This window comes from Lates calcarifer, linkage group LG18 (assembly GCF_001640805.2).
Source record: "Lates calcarifer isolate ASB-BC8 linkage group LG18, TLL_Latcal_v3, whole genome shotgun sequence".
NCBI classification, from domain to species: domain Eukaryota; kingdom Metazoa; phylum Chordata; class Actinopteri; family Centropomidae; genus Lates; species Lates calcarifer.
The window spans coordinates 7,204,690-7,231,296 of record NC_066850.1 but is presented as its reverse complement, the minus strand read 5'-3'; the positions used below and the strand labels follow the sequence as shown (position 1 = coordinate 7,231,296).

The following is a 26,607-nucleotide window of genomic DNA, read 5'->3' as shown; positions in this document are numbered from 1 at the left end:
AATATTTGAAGAAACTGTTACAACTGAATTGTTATTTCATCACTTGTTTTCATGGTAACTCCTATAAAACTGGGTTATTATGAAAATATGAAGGATGAATCATAATAGTGAGTTGAGTATTGATGACTTATTTCACAAATTATCATTTTATTTATATATGTTACATATTATTGTTATTCTTTTTTGTTTTTTTTTGTTTTTTTTAACACATTGGAATTCCATAGTATATGGAGTCGAAAGAGTTAAATTTTATCAGGAAGTGTATGGAGCAGAAGGGGAGGGGCCCTCGTCAACATCAACGGGCTGAAACGAAACTGGGGAAACTTAGGAACGACTTGCTTGGCTGCTTTTAAAACTTGTAACTTTTCAGGTAAATTAAATTCTCACATTTTTGTATTTCCTTTAAATGTTTCTCGTCACACACATTTTTACTTGGTTCTTGTCCAGATATGGCAGCTGCCAGCAGTCTGCTAACAGAGGAGAGGTTCCTGTGTTCTGTCTGTCTGGACGTGTTTACTGAGCCAGTCTCAACACCGTGTGGACACAACTTCTGCAGCGCATGTATCCACAAGTATTGGGACAGCGGTGACTCTTGCCAGTGTCCATTGTGCAAGAAGATATTTTCCACAAGACCTGAACTTCAAGTCAACACTATCATGTCAGAGTTAGCTGGTGAGTTCAAGAAGCTAGCTCAAGTCAAAGTCTCAACTCCAAAAGCCTCAACCCCAGACCCACAACTTCCAGCAGAGGTTCTATGTGATGTCTGCTCTGAGATAAAGGAAAAAGCTGTTAAATCGTGCCTGGTGTGTCTGACTTCTTTCTGTGAAGTGCACCTTGAGCCACATCAGAGAGTTGCTGTTCTCAAGAGCCACACGTTACTGGACCCTGTGAAGAATCTCGATGAGAGGATGTGCAAAACACACAACAAGATAACAGAACTGTACTGCAGGACTGACAAGGCCTTTATTTGTGTCCTGTGTTTCAAAACCGATCACAAGCATCACAGTGTTGTCCCACTTGAGGAAGAATATGAGACAGTGATGGCAAAAAAGGATGAGGCGAAGGCAAATATCCAAAAGCTCATACAGTCACAGTCTGAGAAAATAGCTGAAGTTGAAAACTCACTTGATGCCAGCCAGATAGAAATTGAGAAGGAAAAAGAAGCCACCATACAGGTGTTCACTGACTTGATCCGCTCCATTCAGAGGAGCCAGGCTGAGTTCATTGAGGCGATTGAGGAGAGGCACAGAGCAACAAAGGAAAAGGCCGCAGCTTTTCTCAGAGAACTTAGGATAGAAATTACCGAGCTTGAGAGTAGAAGCAGTCAGCTGGAGCAGCTGTCACAGTCTGAGGATCACTATCATTTTCTCCAGAGTTTCCCAACATTGTGCTCACCTTTAAACAAGGACAGCACCAGCACTGGTGTTCACATTGACCTGTGTTTTGAGGCAATGAGAAGAGCTGTGACTCTGCTGATACAAAGAGTTGATGAAATAATGGAAGACGTTCCTGAGATCAACATGAAAAGAATGAGAGAACATGCACTGGACTTGACTCTTGACCCTGACACAGCACATTGCTCTCTTGTCATAAGTCAAGATGGAAAACAAGTTGCAAATGAAGGCACAGTACTGAAACTTCCCAGCAATCCAAAAAGATTTGAAATGTTTCCTGAGGTTTTGGCAAAGGAGGGATTCACAGCAGGGAAGTTTTACTTTGAGGTGCAAGTGAAAGGAAAGACTAGTTGGACTGTTGGAGTGGTCAGGGAGTCTGTTGAAAGAAAGAAGAATGCAGAAATGTCAGTTCTAAATGGATTTTGGACCCTTGAGTTGGATAAGGGCAAATATGAATCATCTACAAAATTTTCCAAAATCACACTGAAAGAAAAGCTGCACAAGGTTGGCATCTTTGTGGACTATAACAAGGGAGTGGTTTCTTTCTATGATGTGGACTCTAAATTGCAAATCTGTTCTTTAATTAGCCATTTTACAGAGAAACTTTATCCATACTTCTGCCCTCAGTTCCCTGAAAATGGAAGGAACTCTGCCCCGCTTATCATAACACCTGTACCTCAAACAGACTAGTTTTCTTCTTTTTTGGTCCTCCTTTAGACGTCACAGGGAAATTAAAATTGGTCGCCATTAGCGCACTGCTCAAACAGCTCTGCTTGAAGTATTAATATCTGTCAGTGCAAGAAATTACACGCACACGTGTGTGTGTGTGGAGAGAGAGAAAGAGGGAGGTGTGGTGTAAAATATGCATTATATGATATTGTTGCACAATAATTTTTTCTGATTCTGTTATATTACAAGGGATAAGGTTGGCAGTGTCTTTTTGCACTTTTCAATCATTTCAATATTTACTTGTAATTGCTGGTGCTGAATAAACTACATATCTGGACTGATTTCCTATTGTGATTCCTTCCTAGAAGCTATTTCACTATTTCAGCTATTTTGTAAAGCATTTTAACAACTCTTTAATGTATAGTGGGATAATTTATTCTTAAAAATATCACATAAAAAGAGCTCTAGGACAATTTTGAAATTGAAGTAGATTGAACACTGTGATGGCAGTACATCAGTGCCCATAGATGTACGCCATAAAAAAAAAAACATACATTGCCAACTTAGGCATTTACAGCCCTTGACTGCAACACCTCTGTTATATTTAGTGATTTTTGGTTCACCTTTTAGACTAATATTGTGCCTGTACATATTTCACTACTAGAGGGATTACAGAACACGGCCAGTATTCTAGGAGCAAAAAGCAGGTTCATTGTTTTTTCACTGACAAATAAATGTTGAGGGCATTAAACTACATTTAGGTATGAGGCTACCTCTAAAAATCTCTCTCAGTGAGTTCTGGCTCCTCACTGTTTTTAATGAATTAGAAGCAGAATTGTTTCTCACGTCTTTGTCGTTGTATCAGCTTTGTCAGTCAATAGTAGTCTGCCCACTTCTTTCACTCCTGACTCCTGCCTATGTGCTCCTGCCCCCACACTGATTTGTGTGTGTGTGTGTGTGCGTGTGCGCATGATAGAGTGGATGCACACATTATCCTTGAGTGTGATGCGTGGGCTGATGTTCTTAAGCACCGCTGATGGAGCTCATCTATAACTGTGACTAAAACCTGGTGTGTTTCATTGTGTTTTGTCTTTCATTAATGGGACAGGAGACCATTTTTTCCTTAGCGACCAACATCTTGTAATATTTTTCAAAGCTGTTTACTACTGAATAATTTGATACAGTTTTAAATGAGTCAGTAGTGAAAGAGGTACTAATATAGACATCAACAGTACACAGAAAGCATGAATGTCCCAAAGTAGGAGATTTTTGTTATTTTCCAGGAAGAATATGGATTTCAACTGAATTGATATCATACATCTAAATTTTGGTCGTATATGAGGTTAATGTCAAATATGAGTGAATGTGCTCTACAGTGAAAGTAAAAGGGAGAGGGCAGTGAATATTGAAAGACTTTTGGGAAAAGTGTGAAAATGACTAGCAATGCTACTTTCTGTCAGTTCAGTGTGCAAGCATGTTGTACTTAGAGCCACACTACAATCAGTGATGACACAGCAGGTGTTTTGCTGTTAGCAACCAGTGAAAAGCACCTGCTGTGACTCCACTGATTGGGATAAAGTAAGAAGGCAGCATGCTTTAAATTTTCACCCACAGCCAGGAGTGCAGAAGATTTTCTCAACACAGATTTCCCTATACGAATGGATGATAATGGTGATTTAGCCTTTTACATTCCTTAATATTCCCCATACCTTGTCTGTAGTACTCAATAGTAAGTTGGACTACATAAGACCTTTACTGTTCAGTATTGTTTTGTTTGTCTTATACTCTTTGTTATGCTGTTGTTGTGGTTTTATATTGTTTTTTCCCCCTTATTGTACCGGAAATAGCAGCCTATATCGTCAAAAAGATAACCTTCAACTTACCGGAAGAAAGACAAACTTGTCGAACTCTCTTCTGTATTAAAAACAAATGCGTTGTTGATGCTCATTGGTTCTTTACATGGTCCAGATAATTATAGAACACTGGTCCTTTATTCTGATTGGCTGAGTTGCACTTTAAGCCGCTGAAAAAAAAAACAACAAAAAACTAGCGACTGTACAAGCCATAATTTACACACCTGTAACTGCGTTACATTTAATTAGAATATTATTGTATCACCTTAAATCTTGAGTAAATGTCATAGTCTACGCTTTGTTTTGCCCAATAAAGAAAGTAGGCTATGTTACGATATGGATAAAATTATTGTCGTTTTTTTTCTCGCATAAAACACCTTTGTTACATAAGCGAGTGGCTGAGAAGCTGGTTGCCAGAGAGCCTGTATTTCTGCTTGTGTGGGAAAGTCTGGTGTGATGAGGCACCTGTCTTAGAGATTTATTTCTTTTAGAAACTGTTTTTGTAAATTTTTTGTCACGATTTATTTCATGCCATCTGTGGAGCTCGTGTCGAATGGCTGTGCAAACTCACAGTTAGAACCCCTTTAACTTTCTCTCCGGGAAACCCCATCGGGATTACGGAAAGGACTTTCGACAGCGCACGCGATGAAGGGAGTAGTGCATCCCAATGCTGAGAGATGTCAAGTGCTTCTAAGCGGTGAAGAAGAGTAGAAACATTTAATTGCTGTGGAGTTTTGTTTCTAGCGCGCAACTGTGTGCTTTTTTTTCTTTTGGTCGTGAGTGACACTTTACATTTTCTCGGATACTCATAACCCAGAGATTTGAAATGTTCGAGCAGGTAGGGGTTCCGCGTCTTGCACGAGGACAGCTATACGGTGCGCGCGGGTGTTGATGGATACGCCGACTCCTGCTGGGATCAAACCTGCAACCTTTCAGTCGCAACACGGTCTCCCCAGCCAATAGACTGCTCTGCCATCCTGAGTCCTCCCACTAAAAACAACCTGTATCCCATTTACAGTATGGATTACTGGACGTTTCACCTCGCGCAAATCCATTTAACAACTTTTCTGCGGGAATTCATTTAATTTAATCGAAACTGTGCCTACCTACAGTCGTTTCTTATTATGACTTTAATCTTTACATCTATTTAAGCCACGCATTCGGTGGTTTAGTGTTATTTTTGACACGTTTCTTTTAAAAATTCAGACCCTCCGTACACTTAGAAGAGTTGTAGCCTAAATCTCGTCGGCTCTCATGGGACTGGGGCATTCGTCGCGTTGTTTGCTGCTACGGCGGAAGATGGCGGAGGCGGACAGCTCGGAGGTAGGGACCTTGTGGTGTCCTGCACCCGGTAGCAGCGGGACCGGGGCATTCTCAGCCTGGTTAATTTTATAATGACAACACATTTGACTTGAATTTTATTTATATGTGTGTTAATCATGATGCCAGAATCATTTAGAATCACCGCTGCACTGGCGTGCGAGCAAAGGAAAGTGCACATCCCAGTGTCCTGCAGATGTTATGGGGGATCTAAGCAGACTCGTATAACTGCAATAATAGTGATAATGCATGCAGAAAATGTGCAGTTGGGTGAAATGATCAGGTTTGGGTGCATGGACATAATGAACGTGGCCATGTCCGCTGTCCTTGGTGCTGAAATGGAACCTGCATCTTTTGCCGGCTCTTCCTCGAGTGTGCAGTGTATCCCCACTACTGCATCCCGTGTGTGTTAATACAAAGCCTATGCTCTCTTTTACTGCTTATTACATGCTTTCCCTCTATCTTGCATTTAATTTTGCCTCCGTAAGCCCCACGTTGACGTGCAATTAGGTCCACTCACTCAAAACAGCACTTGTAGTTGTGTATTTGCCTTCCACAGCATTCCTAACTCATTGTTTTTTATGCATTGTTGTCTGTAATTGTAACTGTCTTAACGATGATGTAAACTTTTCTCCTTACTTTCCTTTTCCTCCATAACAGCGGCAACAGCCTGTTACTTCCCCCCTCTCTCAGTCTGCCCAGCCCTCCCCACTGCCTAAACCAGTGCCTACTGCCCACCATGTGCCCTGCGTCCCCCATACGCCTCATGTAGCAGCCTTGTCCACCTGTCCTGGCAGAGGCAAGATTGCCAAGTTCATCAGCCCGGAGGAAATGACATCACGGGACTACTACTTCGACTCTTATGCCCATTTTGGCATCCACGAGGTAGGCAGAGCAGGCTGACAAGCGGCAGCTTGGTTATGATTAGAGTAAGAGAATGACACCAGATGCTTCCTGTTCTGTTTAACCTGATGCTCCGTAACTTTGCCAGGGAGTTTCAGCCCTGTTAGTCTGGCGTTCTGTCAGCAGGAAATGTCAAAAATTGCAGCTGATTTCACACCAACAGATCTCCATGAACAGACAGGCTCTGATTTTGGTAGTGATCCAAATCTTCTGTCTGGCACAGATTATATTTTTACCCATACTGGAGAAACTATCGCATACAGATACTTGATTCCAGTTCAGTTCAATCCTCAGTTCAGTGGATCTGAAAATGACAAAAAAGTTTGTAAGCAAGCCAAATTGAAGCCCAAACAAGAGCAAAACAAAACAAAACAAAACAAAACAATCATGTAGGAAAAGCAAAAATACAAGCTATGAAGAATTGTCAGTCCTCCAGCTCTTTCAAATCTTCTATCAAAACATTTTTTAACAAAGCATGAAATCAAACTCCAACAAACAGAATGACTCAAACATCCCTCAGAAGTTTAAAGTTGAAAGCTGTTTATAGTTCCTCTAAACACTATTTGAATATCAAAATCTAACCATATTATTCCCCCAAATTAAAATCAAACCTCAGAGGCAACTGTCTGCCTATCAACAACCAAACATCAACTTTTAAGAAAGATATCTTGTATCTGGTAACATAAGGCTGCTGAATTATCTGCACTGGTGGAGAGTGTCTTCTAGCTCACAGAAGAGGCACTTTATTCATTACCAACTATCACTTTAGACATCAGATGTGCTGCAGTCTTCAAATGAATGAAAACAATGTGTCAGTGTCTTATATAACCATCTACAGTGAACTGCTAAATAAAACTGTAGCGCTATACCCTAGGTAATGACCTTGATCTGCGAAGAGGTGGCGGTAGAAAAGTTTTGGGACATATAGACTCTTTAAATAGGGTCCATATTTAGCATGTGGGTCAGGTTTTTGTCTGTGTGCAGACAAAGAGAGTGCCCTGATTAGAAGAGTGCAAAGCAAGAAAGAAGAGAAAGTGGGATGTGTGAATGGGCTCAGGGAGATGGATATCAGGCGGTCTCCAAAGGCTTTGTGTTGTACTCCTGTCTATTTCAAGAAGCTCTGCCACTGTCACAGAGACTTTTGGCCTAAATACTGCTTTTTCTACCTCATTATACATGAAAAACTATGTTTACATGCTGAGGAAAACTATACAGCTGCCCACTTTTTTGCATAATGTGAACACATTTGTATGCTCATTATGTAACATTATGTTTTTATGTGTTCCTTTGAGCATTTCTATGAATCATACCAATCTTTGGGTAGCCTATACCTGATCAGTAAAGAATCGTTTGCATGTGATTTAAGGCTGGAAAAATTAGTATGTATCATAGCTATGAAATCCTAGTTTTGTCTCCAATTCGAACAGGAGATGCTGAAAGACGAGGTGCGAACGTTGACCTACCGGAACGCCATGTACCACAACAAGCACGTGTTCAAGGATAAAATTGTCCTGGATGTCGGCAGTGGAACGGGGATCCTCTCCATGTTCGCTGCCAACGCCGGTGCCAAACACGTGTACGGGGTGAGACAGATAAGATGCACCATTTGAGCACAAACAGATACTGCGTTGTGATCATCTCATCAGTCTCTGCTTTTATTTAAATCTTCATGAGGGAGAAAAGCAGCACACTGGTTCAAATGAAATATTGCATTATTTCTCATCTGTGGCCTCTCCTTCCCTATGTCAGACACATACATGCAGACTCACACACACACCCTGCCTTTTTTAAATTCCTCTTAAGGGCCAGCAGCTAGTTTAGTCCAGAAATTGGTAATCTCTCTCAGACAGAGGCAATAAGAGACATCTGGCTCCCCTTAGGGCAAGACTGCAAGTCACAGGTTATAGCCTACATTACCGGCTGTGTCTCCCACCATTATATATGATTCATATACTGTATTATACTTATGGATGGGAGAGCAAAATGATTTATTAGTTTTCATGTGGCACAGGGTCTGAGATGAGCGACCAGCGACATAAGTGTTTAGATGGATTATCACGGTTTGATTAAATTCGTCCTTCCTTTATTACCCTAAAGGTGAACCTACTATATATGGGGAAGGAATGTGGTAGATAACACTCTGCTGGTCATATCTATTGACAAGGAAGTCTTTTTTCTGTTTTTGCCTACAGATAGAATGTTCAAGTATATCTGAATATTCAGAAAAGATCATCAAGTCGAATCACCTACACAATGGTAAGCTGAAGTGGTTTTCCATCATTACAATGTATCTTTTATCCATCTGTCTGAATGCAGATGACATCTGGATTAGAAGCAGTGTGAAAAATCAGCATATCTCCATCATTACCGTCACACACAGCAACATTAGTCACAGTTCTGATGGTTAAGTGGCAGCTCGTCTCTGATGTCAAATAATCATAATCTCTGCCATCAGTCAGAATATCCCTCAGTGGGGCTGATTACCATTGTAAAATGCCACCCTGAACTCCACAGATGGAGGACTGGCAACAGATGGTTGGTTTCATAACCTGCACACTTGACATTAGACAGGCTTTTGTTTCAGCTTTTACATTTTCAAATCAGGCATTTAGCTAATGATCTCAGAAAGACACACAAGAATTAAAACTGTGCAAACCCTATCATGTACAGGCCATCATCCACTAATTAAAGGCAATACTGGCAATTAATTAGCAATAATTAAGTAAAAAAAAAAACAACACACAATTATCGTTGAGGTACTGAGGGTTGAGAATTATCTAGTTTACAAAGAACCTGTCTGCATTCTATATGCATCAGATTAAAAGTGACTGTGTTGAATGTTTGAACACCTGTGCAGAGAGAATGTTTTCTACTGGCGTAATATTAGTAAATATATACATACATGTTTCCAGAAATCTGTACAGCACATTGCACATTTTTCCTTGTAAAGCTGGTTTATCATTTGCATTTGTTTTGCAATACAGTTAAAAAGTACTGTTTATTTTATTGTATCAGTCTCTAATAATTATCAGACACGATAATACCAGTGAACTGTTTTAGATCTGTTTTACTTAGACAACACATAGGCTTTGTTTTCATTTTTAAATATCTCATCTTGTATCTCCATATCATGGGTCAAAGAGGGTAGAACTGAAAAAAGAAAACCAGGCAAACAAAATGCACGCATAAAACATTGAGGTACAAGATGGGTGCAGTAATTAAACTGCACTAATTTACAGCAATCCCAAGGCACAAAAATGCTGTTATCGGAGGGCAGAGTCATTGTCCGATTTGCATTAATGTGATGAAGATGCCGTGAAGTAATTTGTTGCCTGCTGTTTTGTGGCTCTCCACACTGCAGTCATTACCATCTTCAAGGGCAAGGTGGAGGAGGTGGAGCTTCCTGTGGAGAAGGTGGACATTATCATCTCAGAGTGGATGGGTTACTGCCTCTTCTACGAGTCAATGCTCAACACCGTCATTTTTGCCAGGGACAAATGGCTGGTATGATGGTCCTGCTGGAGGCCTGAGGGGAGGGTGCTGGGCTTAGTGCATGTGCGTGTGTGTAGCTGGCTGGACAAATAAGGCTTTTGACACATAAACACACCAGACAGTGATTAAGTAGAGGATTTACTGTACACTTGCGTGCATGTGTCTGCTGCTCAGATGCTGAGGTCATACATGAATGATCTGGTTTCTCAGCTCAGTAGCTGCCTGCAGGCTTTAAACTCAGCACTTGTGATCTTATATTACATGCCAGGTGTGTGAACAATAAAGATGATGGATGGCCTTTGTAGTGCGTCCACTGATATCTGAAGCTTTTTTTTTTTGGTGTCCAGAAACCAGGAGGCCTGATGTTCCCTGACAGAGCTGCTCTTTATGTGGTAGCCATTGAAGACAGGCAGTACAAGGACTTCAAGATTCATTGTGAGTAGTTGCAGTAAATTTGTTGCCTTTCGCTTTCAAGGCAATCAGTTTTGCTAAGTCATTGCCTTCTTCTGTCTCTGTCTCCCTCTTAGCTGTGAATAATTAATGATCACTGTGAAGATGAAGTGAAATCAATATGCAATGTAAAGTATGGCTCTACTTTCTAATAAGTCATACTTTATGAAGGGTCTTATAGACTGTAACTGATATGTTTATTAAGGTTAAAGCAACATTATATAACAATTTGGCCTTAAAATAACAGCTTCAGGTGGTGCCTTTGTCATTCCCTCTCTCAAACACCTATTCTTACAATGAAACTTTGGTGACCAAGTACGAACTCCAGCTTAGGCTTGGAGCCCAAAAGACCTGATGAATATGTCCAATATTCATACTTGGTGTTTTGCTCTCCACCGACTGTCTACACGAATATCTGACGCTTTAGCTGCTCCACTATGTTCTGCTATATTTGCTGTCTGGTGCTAGGCAGGCAGGCTAGGCAAGTGTACCATTTGGGTTTGTAAATGTTAACAACAGGTTGAAAAATGGACTTTGGTCTGCAACCCTTTTGTAGAAGCTGTCAAAATATGTAGCTAAGCTAGCTGAGTTAACATTAGCGAAACAGACAAAGCAAATTATGCTAGGATATACAAAAGAAACATTTTTTTCTCAACCTAGCAACCTGTAAATAGAATTTTACAGATGGCTTATTACTGATATATAAAGTAATAAAAAGTGTTTGTCATTAATAAAAAAGCTATTTGAATATTTGAACATAGAAGTCCCAATGTAAAATATGCCTTTTAGAAAGAACAGCTAAAAGAGTTTGAACCAGTGAGGCGAGTTTATTCTACACATATTCTTTGCTCTAAACTCACTCCATGTGTTCAAGTAGCTATCACAGCAGGAGCGCTGAGCTTAACCTTGCAATCCAGATCAAAGCACAAAAATTAAAAGTGCATAGACATAGAATCTGGGTCAATAACTTCTACTGAGTTTCCGTTTACTGCACAGGTGGCCTCCCCTGTTCTATTACATCTAGGCATGCACACAAAGGTACATGCTTTCACACAAATCCCAAAAGAATTCAGTCTACCCAAACCCTTGCGCTCTTATTTTTAGTTTCTCTCTGCGTTGGTGGCATATTCCACCTTCTCATCATACAGACTTAGTGTTTGGCCCCATGACAAAGCAAGGTGGAGAGGAGGGACAGAGGGAATGGAGGAGGGAAGGCTTGCTTGGTGTGTTTTCAGCCCAAATTATTATTTAAAAAAAAGCCTGCCAGACATGGTGGAGGAGGTGGAGGAGGCCGGAGTCTATTTTCAGGAGGGCTTGTCTTTTTCCACATAGGGCCTGGATAGACGGAAAGACAGCATGAGCGCGGGCCTGTTCTTCCTGGCAGGGGTTAAGCGTTTCTGTTTTATTTTCTCTGCTACCTTTTCTTGTGCTGACAGCTTTGGCAGGAACAGAGAGAGCAGAGCTTCGCAAAAAAAAGAGTAAAAACTCAGAAAATGCGTGTGTGTGCATTTACATGGTTTGCTGTGCCCCAGATGTTTATGCCTGTGTGTGTTCACAGGGTGGGAAAACGTGTACGGGTTTGACATGAGCTGCATTCGCAACGTGGCCATCAAAGAGCCTCTGGTGGACGTGGTAGATCCCAAGCAGGTGGTGACTAACGCCTGCCTCCTGAAGGTTAGTCTGTATGTCCATGTGTGCATGCATGATAGGACTGTGAACATACCTCAAGCATTTGTCTTCCTTAACATATTGTTTATTAGCTTGAGACACCTACAGTATGTGTTTGAGGCTCACATCCACACAAGCAAAGTTTTTCATTTTTGTGTTCTGCCGCCAAGTACATGAACTCCCCAAAAAAGTCAGAGCCAGCTATCAATCCCCAAGCCGCTGAACATTCCCCATCTGCTGAGACAATTTTCTAGTACATAATAGAGATTTCTGGAGAGCTGTAATAGTGTGTGGCTCTGTTTCCATGCTTGAAAATACAACAGTGGCTTGTCTTTTATCTCACAAATGAACAGAGGATAGCTTGTGATGGCTTTTTTGTTTGTCCCTTCTACCTTTACCTCTCTTTTCATTGCTTTTCCTCCCTCACTGTGCATCCTCCCTTCTTTACAGCATGTTTTTCTCTTTTTTGAGTGTTCAATATCCTCCCTCTTATTTCTTTCTCATGTCATTTTGTAGTTTCATTTCTCACATTTTCCTTCTTAATCACTCACTTCTTCTTACCTTTCATCTTCCTTTCACATTCTTTGATTTAAACAATGTCAAGCCTCACTGGTCTGAGCGAATAGGGAGGTCTTACTCTGTCTCCCCCTCCGTGCAATGGCGAAATGTCACACAAGAGCAGGCGTTGAATCACCAGTAGGAATGAAAACAGGTTCTCCATTGCTCAGATAAGCACAGTGCACAAAAGGAGGGTTCCTTTTGTGCTCAGAAAGGTGACTTATTTGCGAAGTTGGAGGGTGGTTTCTTCTTAGTGACTGACACACTGGTCTAAAATTAATTCTCACTGCCCGTATATCTTTCACATGTATGTATTCAGGGCTTATTCACCCCTTCCCCTTGCTGCCAGCCGCCTCACCCCATCTTAATTCAAACTGCCACTCATTCCTCTCACACTAAAATTACAAAGTGGCTCCCAGGGACTTTTTTCTCTCTCTGCTCCTGCAGTTTGCTGTATGTGATACTGGTCTGGTATCATTGGAAAGGACAGAGGTGTTAAATCACAATCTGCCATGCTGACGCCACATGGTCGAGCCCAATACGCCGGGCAAGATGAACAGGTTGCAGTGTAAAATCCCCCCTCCCCCTCCTCTTCCCTCTCCCATCTTCTTAAATACAACATCATCTTCAAGCAAAGCAGGAACACACCTGCTCCTCTCCTGTTGTGTACCCAGTGTGATGCTTGGCAGGTAGCAATATGCAATACTTTGTGGCCATATTCATAAGGCAGCGCTCGATATAGACACGAGCAAACACAAACGTTGTATTTGCTCACTCACACACACACACACACACACACACACACACGCACAAAACCTCCCTCCCTTGTAGACTTGAGGGAGGACACCCACACAGCATGTGTACTGTGAGCAGGCTTCATTTGCCAGCCGTGATTCAACCTGTGGGCTTTCACACACACATACACTCACACATGCACAATAATCATGATGAATAATCAAGAGGGATTGACATACACATGTACTGCATGTGTGTATGTGTGTGTGAGAGAGATGGCAAGTCGGGGGTGACAACGTGTGTGCGTTCTCGTACATTGCTGTGCCACTATTCCAACAGGATAAATTCATGAATTGAAAAGGAACAGACATCTCTTGAGAGCATTCTTTACAAAATAAAGTAACATCGCATTTGTTTCCAGGAAGTGGACATCTACACTGTGAAGCCAGAGGACTTGTCCTTCACTTCGGCCTTCTGTCTGCAGATTCAACGCAACGATTATGTCCATGCCCTCGTCACCTATTTCAACATCGAGTTCACCAAGTGTCACAAGAAGACTGGCTTTTCCACTGGTGAGGGGTCATATCTTCATGATATACACACTGTTTCCTATGCCACCATTAAAGGTTTGGTACATCCAAATTCCTCATGTTATGAGATATCTGTATGTGATATTTCTGCCACCATCCTAATACAGTGGAGGTGAATGAAATTTGTCCTTATAATGTGACTATACAAGGATCACACTTGCCAGGTTTGTTTTCAACATCTCACTGCAAGGCACCAGACATGGCAACAGCATAACCACCCTGCAATTGTAGAGAAACAAAACATTCACAGGGTCACTGTTGCATAAATACTCTCTGTGCCCTCCCAGGAGAAAGTCCAGACTGAAAAGAGAAAGCAAAGCAGAGGCAGCCGTTCCTACACTGTCAGTTTAGATCTAAATTCACTGTTACAAAAGACAGAATATTTCTTTTTATAGGAGAGAATATGAATTCTACATTACAACATCTACTCCTGCAAAAAGTATATACATTTCATTTTGGGAAATGTGGGGAAAAACCTAACCTGAGCAAATAAAACAAACAAAAGAACATCACAGTTACCATTAAGTAAGCAAACTTATTTCCTCTAAGCTTTGATGTCCTTAGAAAAACACTAGAAAATGCAGGCATTTATAAAAGAGTACATAAAAGTACACAAAGAGAGCAACTGTTAAATTTAGTTTTCACACTCTGGCCCACTCTGATGCCCACCAAGCTTCCAAATTTCTTGAGCGCAGCTATTTTGAGCAGTAAATCAGTGGCAATAGAAAGGAACCTCCTGCACTTCAGCATCTTAGCTCTTGGCTACACTCTGCTGGTGTTACATGAGCCAGTCCCGGCGTTTGCACCGATGGAATCACCAGGCACTTCTGGTAACATGGTGTTGAGGACACCTATTATAGCGAGAGTAGCTAAGATGTTATGTAAGCTTATGATAATACATTCAGGCATCCAGTGCTTACATAATGTTGTGTAGAGGAGGTTCTATGTATGGCTTAGTCTGTTAGCTGTGAGGCTGAGCATCACTGAAGGAGGTCTCTCCTGTAAGCCTCTGTATTTCTCCCACTGGGTGAGTAAATTACAGACAGTTTAGTCAGTTAATCTGAACTGTTTTGTAAGTCTGTTCGCCCTAAACACGTTTCCTACCTCTTTCCTCGCTTCTTCCTCACCTTCTCTCCTCTCCTCCCTGTATCATCTTTGTTTTATTCCTTTTTCCTGTCTCTTTCTTGTTCTTGCACATGTTCCTCCCTTTCACTTTTCTCCTTCTCCCTTCAACTATTTCCATCCTATCCTTAGCTCCAGATGCTCCCAGCACACACTGGAAGCAGACGGTGTTTTACTTAGAGGACTACTTAACTGTCAAGAAAGGAGAGGAGATCTTTGGCAGTATTGCTGTCAGACCCAATGAGAAGAATGTGGTAAGACTCATCAAAGTTTAGAACAGAATTCTAAATAATTTAGACTTGAACAGTGTTGGAGAAAGTACTGAGATGTAGCCTCGTATTTATCAGAGATATAATAATTGTAGTGGGGTAAAAAAGTACAATATTTGCCCCTGAAAATAAGTGGAGTAGAAGTATAAGGTAGTACAGAGTATTATCAAGCACAAGTATCTCATATGTACCAATTTCTTAGTTATTGTTTTATATTTTGTAGCGTGACCTGGAGTTCACCCTCGAGCTGGACTTTAAAGGACAACTATGTGAGGCTGCAATTTCCCACGATTATAAAATGCGTTAGGAACAACAACAACAACAACAGTGCCCCGGTGCAGACCTTCCCTCAGCCCCTCTGGACACACCTACATGTGGGGGGAGGGAGGGCACTGGCTCTCCAACAAGCATTCCAGCTGGTCAGCGAAAGCGACCCGAGGCATCTGATTGGATGCCATTATGCCAGCACCTGTGATGTCATCAGAATAGGCAAGTATCTATCAGCAATAGTGCCATCACGTGTACCAACCTGATCGACTCGGGGCACGTCGTTGAATGTAACCTCCAAAATGAACTTGAGTTTTGTTTTGATTATTTTGAATATAAAATAAAAAGTATTTACTTTATATTGTTAGTGCAGCTAATTGAAAAGCATTGATCTGCGTGATGTTGAGAAGGTTACAGCACAGTCATTAACTGTTTTTCCTTTAGTCCTACATTAAGAATTATGATTTGTGCACTGTATAATTGTATTGAAGGTACAGTAATCAATCGTGTTTTATTTCATTATTTATTTGCATGTGAACGTTTTTTGCTTCATTGATTGCAGAGAGATGAAATGTAATTTATTTATTTCTTTAATTGAGGATAATTCAGAGCAACTGTATTTTGGTGCCAGAATAAAACAGAACAATGCCTCAAGAACAGTAACAAACAGATGCAATATGTCATGAACCACTTTGTTTTGGAGATTAGAGAAAGGAAATGAAAAAAGAATGTGATGATGAATAAAATGTTAGTGATTCAAGTCAAGATTTTTCTCACACGATTTTCATTTAAAACTACTGTTTCAATGAATTCCAAATAATTTATTTCAGTTTTAGTTTCAACAAAATATAACTACGTAACATACACTCCACCAGATACAGAGAAATACAGAGAATTTGAGACTGTAAATCTAACATTCAGTTATGAAAAGCCTGTAGTATATTTAAGATTTTTCTCATAGTACAGAATCAGTTTTCACTTTAAATCTTATAGACAGCACTACTGTGATTTGGCAACACAGCATTATTTACAGGAAATGATGCAGCACCTTATTTTCACTTTAGACAAGCTCATTCTCTGAGCTTTATCATTTAAGCCTGACAGCAGTTTGTTCGCACAGGGAACACCATCCTTCATGTAGACTTCAACGTGTACTGCATGTCTGGGTCAAAAGACACGACTTCAATCTGTGTTAAGGTCTTTACCCGAGTCCAATACTGATTTCACTGCAGATCCACCATCAAAAAGTGGTCAAATGTAGATTCCTTACAGAGTATTGAGCTTTCTCTTGTTGGTCAGTGTGTCTTCACTTGCAGCAGGCTTTCTTCTTTATGGGCTGAGCGCTGAGGATGACTGTTGTATCTCTCACTCTGTCCTCCTGCTCCATTAACACTCTGAGTAAAGGCAGAGAGAGAGAAAAAGAGGAAACTGCATGAGCCAGTGGTGTTACCTCTACAGATTAATTTCCTGACAAAAGGTGGTAAGCACAAAACTACTGCTCTTCAGTGGTTTTATCATGCATATGATAACTGGTGTGCAGAGTGTGTCTGTTATATTACGCACTGACTGGATTCCCAGCCGTGATCTTACCTGGCCAGGTGCGTCAGGGACTCTGTCACATTCTTGCCTGTGTAAGCGCTGACCTCAAAGAACATCACCTTGTTTTCCTACACAGGATATGTAGACAGAGAGAAGTTAGAAGTGTCAATAATTGCATTTTAGTGTTGGGATTACAACAGGATTTGAAAGGAAATCCTGAATCTTACAATTGCAGTCAAAGCAGTAAAAACACATAAAAAATCATTATAGGTCAATCATCCATAAATTAAACTCACATAAGCCAGTTGCTCAGCTTCTTTAAATGACACCTCCCTGCCTCCATCCATGTCCATTTTGTTGCCTAGAAGGAGGACGGGGATCCCTTCTCCTGCAGCGTCCTGTAAAAAGAGATGTCCACCAATTTAGTACTTCCATCAAGCTAGGGGATTTGTGAGAGACAGAAGAAAAATAAAAGGGTCAAAATCAGTGAAGCAGAGGTTGATATATGCCCCAGATATTTAGTCTGTAGAGTGGATCAAACAGCAAAATCAATGGATCCTACAATTCCCATAATACAACTCAACATGGCTTACACATGTAAAATCAGTAGAGTGCTCCTTTTAAAATTTAAGTAGAAATTTATGTTCCTGTTTGATATATGGATAATAAAAATGTTGGATTAATGTTCAACACTAAAGTCAGCAAAACAAAAAAGACCACAAATAAAAGATATAAAGTAAAATTACTTAGTGTTTGATAAGTAAGCCAGCACAATCTCCCAACTTGATTCATGAAGAAAACAAGAGTTGTAGAGGACCTCTTGGGTCAAAGGTCAGACCTGGACATTGGTGAGCCAGGGTTGCACGGCCTTGAAGCTCTCCTCCACCGTGACATCGTACATCACCACCACACCGTCTGCTTTCCGAAAGAACTGCTTGGTTATGCTGCGGTACCTGCATCAATGACAGGATCCCAATGTCAGCATGTTGAGGAATTATACACTTTAAAGGTGCTATATGTAAATTTTTGCTATTGCTACATAGCCAACATTAGCATTAACAGGTGTTTACTTACCTTACTTTAATGGAAGAAAAATGATAGAAGCAAAACTAGAGTAAGTATTGGAATTGCTTTCGACCACTTGATGAGTAAAGGAATCAAGTTTGATGTTGAATTCATAACATTTCTTCTATAGTAGTAAGTCAAGCTGTTAATGCTAATGTTGGCTATGTAGCGATAGAAAAAACTTGCTACATATAGCACCTTTAAAGTAGTACATTGAAAAAATTTAAGTACACCAAAAGTGTATTACAATATACTGGGATTACAAAAATACTTTGAGGTGCTTCTATGAAAAAAATGTCAGGACATTATTAATATTGTGTCTCTTTGGGAATGTAGCAATTGGCCAATTAGAATTCATAAGAATGTTAATGATTATTTGTTGATTTTGACTTAATTTTCTCAGTGAACTTCCAATTTATGTTTTAGGTTATAATATCTTATGACTTCAGTTGTTCTTTATTCTAAAAAATAAACAGACACTCACCTCTCTTGACCTGCTGTGTCCCAGAGCTGCATGGCTACCTGCATATTGTCCAGGGTTAATGTTTTCACACTGTAGTCAATGCCTGATCAAGACACAGCAAAATATTTCCATAATTTGTAACCAGAATTAATGAATCATTTCTTGGTTGAATGGTTTTTGTTTAGTGTCACTGAGTGATAAAATACGTTCCTACATTACATTACATAATAATTGTTTATCACAGAGTACCAAAGACAAAAATGGCCACTGGGGGGCCTAATGAGGTGTGAAACTGATTTCAGATGAGAAGGGTTGAACAAAGTAGAGATAACAAAGCCCCAGTGAGGATTGGGAGAGATGAAAGCATACAGAAAAATTCATCAGAAGTGACATAATCTGCTGTACAATGTGTGCCGGGGATTTTAGACAGGCAGTGTGACTTCACAAGCCCTTTCATGTGATCCTGAGTCGCCCTCTTCTGTGTTAGCATCCAGGAGCACACACATACACACACACGCCATTCAGAGTTGTTCAAATCAGCCTCCAGCACTTTTCTGTACACACACACACACACAATACAATATTATTACAATGTCTTTCTTCTCACCCACAGTAGCAGTGGTGGAAGGGTGGAAACGGCCCTCACAGAAGGAGCGTAGCAGAGATGTCTTGCCTACACTGGAGTTGCCAACCAGGACCACCTTAAACAGACGGTCTGGGGCAAACAGTGCTCCCTCCTTTGTCTTCTTATGATAATAAAACACCAGCAAGGGGGAGAGAGAGAGAGAGAGAGAGAGAAAGATCAATATTTTTGTTCTGATCACACTCTATAAATGAATTACTCTTTGTCTGCACACATAAATTCAAGATTATTTTTGTGTCACTTTAAAGCATCAAAGCTGTGGACTCACTTGCTGAGTCTCCTTCCCGACAGGCTGTCCTCTCGGAGACAAGGGTGTCTTTTTTGCTCGGGAAAAGCGGGATTTCCTCGCCAGGGGAGCTTCTGCCAAGACTGGAATGTGACTGGAAGTTGGGGTGGCAGGCTGGTCTGTTGCCATGACAACACTAGACTCAATGTCGCTCCGTGCTCCCTCCTCTTCCTCTTCATCCTCCTCGTCCTCCTCCTCACTGAGCTGGTGCAGTAAGGGCTGGGGCCCGCCTTGGAGCAGGTGGGGCAGGTGATCCTCTTCGATGGAGATGACCCGTCGGAGGGGCCACCCATCCGGAGGGGCATCCAACACCTCCTCTTCCACCCCCGTCCTCTTCTTTTCAATCTCCACCTTCTTCCCTCTTTCTCTGTCTTTCCCAGGCGTCCTCTTGGTGGCGGCCATCTTGCTGGGCGCCTTTTTGGCTTTTGCCTTCATATCATGCCCTTTGGGTGGAGCAGAGTTGGCGTAGCCGTTGGCTAAGCCGGAGTTTTTCTTTGTTGCAGGGCGTTGTTGACATGCAGGGGCAGGAACAGCGGTGGCAGTGGAGGAGGAGGAGGTAGTAGTGGTGGTGGTATCATCCTCACTACAGGAGGAGGAAGCAACAAACACGATTTGAAGGTGCTCTATAGGCAAAGCCTCCAGAGACTGGTAGGACCCATCCACCAACAGTGAGGCTCTTTGGAAACAGAGGAGAAACAGAGGATATACTGGATCAATTCACTTGACTTAGATGAAAATCTGAAGGCCAAACTGCTCAAATTTCTCTGATTTTATTGTCTGCTAAACTAAAATGTTAATTTAGTTGATTTTTGGAAGTGTTTAGAATCAAATATCCTCTGTTTTTCCTCCTTTGACACATGATTTTCACACCGCACAGAAGAGGAAATTCTTCTTGGCCGCACAGGAAACAATCTGACAGGGATGATTTGTGTTAAAAGTATCAGGATGATAAATGAGTCACCTTTTTGCCGGCTGGCTGCTGTCATCAAATATGTTGGTGAGGCCCGCTCTCTGCTTCTGCTTCTTTCTGAGTGAGGTTCGAGGCTTGTTTAAACAAAAGAGGAAGTGTTACTCAGCGTTTTTTTAAATTAGTGAAATAATGCAGCAGTAGATAACCACTGCAATGCAATTGCATGAAAACAGCATTAACTTACTACTCCGCAGCACATGTCTCGCTCATCCTTTAAATGCTTGTTCATCTCTCTGAAATGAATAAGAGGAGAGGAAAACTGGAATCTTGCATTGGATAGAGTAAAAAGTGTTTTCTCTCTGCCCCACCTGAGTCTTTTAAAAAAATCCTTTGACTTACTGGAATCTGATTTGCCAATTAGGGACTGAGCCAGAAGCCAAAAAGATTAAAACCAACTACCTCCTGATTGGACATTCTCACCGTACCTGAGGAGGTCGAGCTGCTTCATGAGACTTTGCTTTTCTCTCTGCAGACCCTCAGTCACTCTGTACATTTCCCTGAAACAAGACAGAATGACAGACAAATCCTCAACTCTCAGAAGAAGAACAAGTCAGTGTGTGTTTGTAGTCTTACAAACCTAATGTGATCACCTCTTAAAGGCATATCTTGGACATAACAAGGAATTAACAGTGGTGAGGGAACACTCTGAGATGAATATAAATACAAACAATACTGAAATATGTGCACTGGGTGTGTATACCCACATCTCTTTCTCCTGGTGCAGGCGGGCAGCCTGCTCCTGCAGCATGGCCAGCTGGTCCTGGGCCAGCGCCAGCTCCTGGCTGGTGCTCTCCAGCGCTCGGGACAGCTCGTCGTTGGTCATCTTCAGCTTGACGTTCTCCACATGGCTCTCCTGCTTCTCGCTGCTCAGCTCGCGGCACTGGAGCTCTAACTGGAGACGGAAATATTCACAGGGATGAAAGTGCACTAAAGCTGGGCGAGAGTGCTTAGAGTATATCAGGAAAAAAGGAACAGTTTAAATCCCCTCCCCATGACACATGTTAAAGATTAATACCACAAATGTACACACACTGACTTTATGAACATTATGTGGACCCTTTTACATTTCCCAGTTAAACATACCGCCTAAATTTTGCATGAATGGATATTGTTGTGTGTTGTACATTAACCGCTCACCCTTTTCTGTTTCTGGAAAAGCTGCTCCAGCTCTCTCTCCTTTGAAAACAGCTGGTGCTCCAGGTCCTGGCTACGCAACTGAAGACGCTCAGAGTCCTGCACGGCCGGGAGAGGAAAAAAGGTCAAAGGTCGCAAGGTCAGTGAGAGGCATGTGATTGGGGTTAAACATTACACATCAAACACCATTTTTACAAAGAACAGGGAATGATTTTGTTTGGTCGGTTAAGAGCACTTGTACCTTTAATAGCAGTCTGTCTTTCTCATTTTTGATCTGAGCCTCCATCTCTTCATATAAATAACGGATCTCACTGTCGTGTGTCGCTGCCTTCCTATTAGATATATTAGATATAAGGGATACAACAAATAATAATGTTGATGGCAAAGTGGTGAAAAACACAGTATGACATAACATCCTAGAAACATCTAGGAACAGAATGGCATTGTTGTCTAGGCTGAGCTTAAGGATGTATTACTCCTGCAGTACTTGTAATTACATGTACATACTTACAAACACACACACGCTCACACACACACACGCTGAGGTTCATTTTTCAAAAGAATACTGAGTGGTATTTACATTCCCTCTGACCCAAATCAGCCAATTAGTAAAGTCTAAAGGAATAACAAGCTGTTACACAGTACCATGCAGTGCCATGGGAAAACTAAGATATACGTGTTTAACATTACATTAACGCATATGTGCACACACACATACACACACCTGCAATTTGACAATATCTTCATAATAACCAAGCATGATGCTCTGGAGCTATCTATATACTGACCAAGATATATCAAACTTCTCACTGCTTTTCATGCAAAACATTGAATTAATGGGTTTCCACCTCCAGATTAGTGGTCATTTGACATGGATTTAAGGGTCATTGTTCTATAGAGAATTATGGGTAAATCCATGCAAACGCTCTCTGGCTGCAGGCCCAACATGGGGCAGTAACATAAACACAAATCCACCATTATGTCAACTGTTCCTTAGGTGGCTAATGAGAGAGAACAAAGTGTATTGTGGTACAGAAAGTACAGTACTTAAATGCTTGAAGTGTGGGAAGTAATTGAGAAATGTGGCCTTTTCTCTGTTTTTCTTGCCTATTCATTCCTTCCCTTCTTCTTGTCCTGTTTTTTTCTTTCATATTCCTTTTCTCATGTTACATGTGTGTTCTCTCCTACTACCTCTGGAGGGCACTCTCCATCTCCTTCTTTTCCTGGTGGGCCTCTTTTATTTGGTGGGTGACCCTGGCCAGGAACTCCTCGAAATTGGACAGGAGGTGAGGCTCGTCTCGCCGGAGCTGAGCCCAGAGACTGCGCACCTCGCCCGGACTGAGGAGACAGGAAAGACAGGAGACACAATGAGGGAGATGAGTCAAATTAAACTACATCTCAGGCTTCACACAGAATGTCAGACGTACATATGATACATATACACTATATATACGCATATATTACACTCACTCTTCAAACACATTACTGGCTCCCAGGCTCTCCAGCAGCATGCAGAAGTGCCTCTCCTCCTCGTCTTCAACTCCTGACAGCTTGGCCTCCCATTGGCTCTGATAAAGTGCTTCCTTGGTTCTAAACATAGGGCTGGAGGCCTGATTCTGGTCATCAGCAACAGAGATCCTTCGGCCGTGTAGGAACTGACCTGAGAGACCAGCATGGGGAGGCAGAAACGACATTTTTAGATAAACAACACAGACACATCTGAACATTAGCTTTAGCCTGAAAACATGTTTCTAAAACAGTCATTTCTCTTGTTTAGCACTTGTACAGGTGCACTATGGGAAAAAAGCTACTAAATAAGAGACATTTTAAAGATGTAACTTACATTACACATGACTCTCGTCTACTTGTATTTCTGTTATGCTGCATTTAGCATGCACAATTGTCACTTGTAGCCGAGGTTGCTTCTGTTTAGCTAAAGTTACATAGTCTTGTCATTTATAGGCTTCAAACACAAATGGCATATCCTGTATATTATTTCCCTTTTAAGCAGCTAACTGCATTAAAAATCCACCCTTTACCTTGTGTCAAGGCTCAACATGACGCCATATTTGTTATGCCATTTGTTCCAGGTTTGACAGATAGAACTCTGGTATAAACTTCAGATCAAAATAAGCCGTGTGATGCCAGCTCAAGGCCTCTGACAGCAGGAAACCTACTGAATCCAGAGGAGAATGCCTCCAGCGTGAGGTAACCAGTACGGTCTGTATCCAGAGAGTCAAACACGTCCTCCAGCTCCTCTGCAGACAGAGGCAGCTCTCTATGGAGCCTCTGCCAGGAAAATATAAACACAAAGGGGCGTTTAAATGCTGCTGCACTGAGCTGAACTGCACTGGAATGACCTGCAATACAAAATATCATAACATGGTTGACTATGGACATGGTTAGGAGTTAGATTAGATTAGATTAGATTAGATAGATACTTTATTAATCTGCACAGGAAATTCAGAGTTCCAGTGGCATCAACAAATTTGAACATAAAAAGGACATTACACCACTATTAGTATCGTAATCTATATATGTCACATACAAAATCCTTCCACAAAATAAACACTAATACAAACTGTTTTATGCATGACAGCTTTTCTTGGAAGCCCTCAATACAAACAACAGCCATGAAGCTCAATAGAACCCTGTGCTAATTAACGGACAACACAGCTCGGACACTGTTAGTGCTTTGAAGAGGTTTGCGTAGATTGTCCCTGCTCTTGTTCTTAATTTCAGCCAGTGAAATGAGTGTGTGTGTGTGTGTGTGTGAGAGAGAGAGAGAGAGAGAGAAGAGGGAGCGAGCTGAACCTATATTAATAAACATTTCCATCAATGGTGCTACTCTGCCACTTCACCGTCTGTTTTGAGCACACTGAGTGGGTGAAGTGCTTCTTTAACAATGCTGATAAAACATGAAAAAAAAAAAAAAATCTCATAACTGAGGGAAAGCGGTGACTGTGACACTAAGTGTTTCCTGCTTGCCATTCACTGTCATTACAGCACCGCAGGACACAAAATTATGCCACAGGTAAAAGCATGTCCCCTTGACCTATTGTTCTTAGCGGAGGCTTAATGAATTCATCCATGCATTTTAAAAGACAGGATGTGAGATGTTAAAGAGTGAGTGTGTCTAGGAAAAACAAACCCTAAAAAAAAGGTCTAACACTTAAATATAAAACCACATAGAGCTGAAACAATTAGTTGATTAGACAGTTGCTGGAGAACAGAACAGAACTGCAGCAACTACAATAATTAGTTGAATGTTTAAGTGATTTTTAAAGGAAAAACGTCAGATTCTTGTTTCACAAAAGTGAAGAATTCTATTTTTTTGTGAATATCTTTGTCTTGAGAACTTGTTTGAACAAAATGAGCAGTTTGAAGACAACGCCTTGAGCTCCATGACCTTGTAAGTTGTTTCTTTAATGATCAATATGATTAATTGACACCAGATTAAAGGGGAGATCTACTCAAAAAAATGTATAAGGCCTTTTGCAGTTAGAGCTGTGTGGGAATATCATAATAGCCTCAAGTTATGTTATCTGAGTCAGCACTGGTTGGGGCTGTTGAGTACAAGTTTGAAAATGAAATAAATCTTCTAATAAACTGGACTGCTTCCCTTCTCAACTCCAAGACACACACACACACACACACACACACTCCTTTTCTAACCCTCATATCGGTGCGGGTAATGAAGCCTTTCCCCTCCACGTCGCACGTCTGGAAGAACTCTTTGGTCTTGTCCAGCAGGGCGATGTGACCCCAGTCCGAACCCCTCCTCCCTGAGCTCGGCCCAAAGCCATTCACCCTGCCCTCCTCCTCCTCCATATCTGGGACTCTGTCTAGGGACGCTTGAACTGGCGTGGTGCGTAAGCGGCGGTCAGGAGTGGAAATCAGACATGGGGCCTCCTTCACTGGGCCCGTATCCTGTGCTCTGGGGCTCTCACAGTCGCCATGACAACAGAGACAGGAAGTAGCATCAGATGATGAGATCGCTGATAACACAAACACTCTCAAAACTGGTTCCTTTGAAACAGAGAGAAATATTACAAACACAGTGGTTAAAACTTCTTACAACAGCAGTGGGGGGGGCATTATTGAAACTACCTGGAAAATGGTGGATTACACAAGTAATCAGAACATTAATGCAACAGTACCACACTTGTTACAGTACTTCCCTTTTCTAATTAGCCTGGAACAAGCAACTCACAAAAGTATGTAAACAGTGTAAAGGATTATCTTAATACCCCACCGTACAGAACACATGATGGCATAATGCCTGCAAGACTGTAAGAGCTGTTACCAAGAACCTGAATTCAGAAGTATACAATGTATCTCCCTTTGTGCTTTCACTGCAGCTTTTGTTGTTGTTGTTGTCATCACAACTACATGACTCAAACGAGGTTTTGAATTACTGCCCTGTTTGTTCTGTTGAGACCTGGAGCTGCAGTCTGTCTTGTCAGAGATTCTAAATATGTAGCAAACACTTCACAGTCAGTGAGATATGAGACGCAGATGCCTGGTTTTGGAGTCAACTAAACTCTTGAGATGAGAAAGTTTGTTTAAGTGGTGAGTAAGAGATTGGATGTCACAACTCAAACAACACTGTTAACAAATGAAAATGATTAAAAACACTCAACTTTGTGTTCTCCAGCAGATTTTTTTTGAATGCAAGTAAATGCCACATATTTTACCCTGTGCAGTAAAAAACACTGTGGAGGAACAGTAAAGACAGATCTAGCTCCCCTCAAATTTAACACACACAAACTGCTTCTTTAAATAAACCAGAAACAGGAGGAAAAGTTCTTACCTTTTACAAATGATAACGCTCAAGAAAGTCAAGCCCTTTATCCGCTCTCAGTATCAACAGAGAGGTGACCGCGCTCTGTGTTTAGGAAGTCTTGCTTCACAGACTGAATGTTAGACAAGTCATTCTGCAACCATGTGATGTCATGAGGAAGCGGCCTGAGGCTTTTCAGCCTGAGTCCACATTCTGCTCCCCACACTGAGAGAGAGAGAGCGAGAGGGGGAGAGAGGGCTGCAGAGTGAGCTCTCTTTATGAGGGCGACATGTATGCAACACCTTTACAACATCTGTAGCTATGGCGACAGCAGACTCAAGACCACAGTGTCTTGAATATTAATGTGTTGCTGACAGGAGCTTTATTGGGACCTTTTCAAGATTTTTTCTTGTCAGAAAAAGCAAAACTAACTG

General features: G+C 41.4%; 3 protein-coding genes across 7 annotated transcripts; 2 read left to right on the top strand and 1 right to left on the bottom strand.

Annotated features, from left to right (window-relative positions):
- The first annotated feature begins 271 nt into the window (after nucleotides 1-271).
- LOC108879620 (E3 ubiquitin-protein ligase TRIM39) lies at nucleotides 272-2,400 on the top strand. Its single transcript, XM_018670945.2, has 2 exons — nucleotides 272-370; nucleotides 448-2,400. Exon 2 carries the CDS (start codon nucleotides 450-452, stop codon nucleotides 2,082-2,084), a length of 1,635 nt encoding a protein of 544 aa, XP_018526461.1. The 5' UTR covers nucleotides 272-370; nucleotides 448-449; the 3' UTR covers nucleotides 2,085-2,400.
- Nucleotides 2,401-4,320: 1,920 nt separating this feature from the next.
- Nucleotides 4,321-16,055, top strand: LOC108879652 (protein arginine N-methyltransferase 8-B). The gene is made up of 10 exons (XM_018671008.2): nucleotides 4,321-5,239; nucleotides 5,897-6,121; nucleotides 7,567-7,722; nucleotides 8,332-8,395; nucleotides 9,501-9,643; nucleotides 9,979-10,066; nucleotides 11,640-11,755; nucleotides 13,464-13,614; nucleotides 14,887-15,008; nucleotides 15,247-16,055. Exons 1-10 carry the CDS (start codon nucleotides 5,171-5,173, stop codon nucleotides 15,328-15,330), a joined length of 1,218 nt encoding a protein of 405 aa, XP_018526524.1. The 5' UTR covers nucleotides 4,321-5,170; the 3' UTR covers nucleotides 15,331-16,055.
- On the bottom strand, nucleotides 15,858-26,549 carry cracr2ab (calcium release activated channel regulator 2Ab). 5 transcript variants are annotated; one of them, XM_018671004.2, is made up of 18 exons: nucleotides 26,204-26,549; nucleotides 25,066-25,419; nucleotides 23,568-23,679; nucleotides 22,861-23,050; nucleotides 22,582-22,728; nucleotides 21,632-21,722; nucleotides 21,394-21,489; nucleotides 20,961-21,148; nucleotides 20,682-20,753; nucleotides 20,441-20,489; nucleotides 20,248-20,330; nucleotides 19,269-19,962; nucleotides 18,965-19,103; nucleotides 18,379-18,460; nucleotides 17,668-17,782; nucleotides 17,126-17,227; nucleotides 16,881-16,957; nucleotides 15,858-16,684 (listed from the first exon to the last, which is right to left on the bottom strand). In XM_018671004.2, the coding sequence occupies exons 2-18, from the start codon at nucleotides 25,219-25,221 to the stop codon at nucleotides 16,597-16,599; spliced, it is 2,481 nt and encodes an 826-aa protein (XP_018526520.1). In that variant the 5' UTR covers nucleotides 25,222-25,419; nucleotides 26,204-26,549; the 3' UTR covers nucleotides 15,858-16,596. The 5 variants fall into 5 exon arrangements, 3 of the variants coding, with proteins under 3 accessions (XP_018526520.1, XP_018526521.1, XP_050933556.1); XM_018671005.2 differs by having other exon boundaries at nucleotides 18,965-19,100; XM_051077599.1 differs by having other exon boundaries at nucleotides 19,269-19,869.
- Between the last annotated feature and the right edge of the window lie 58 nt (nucleotides 26,550-26,607).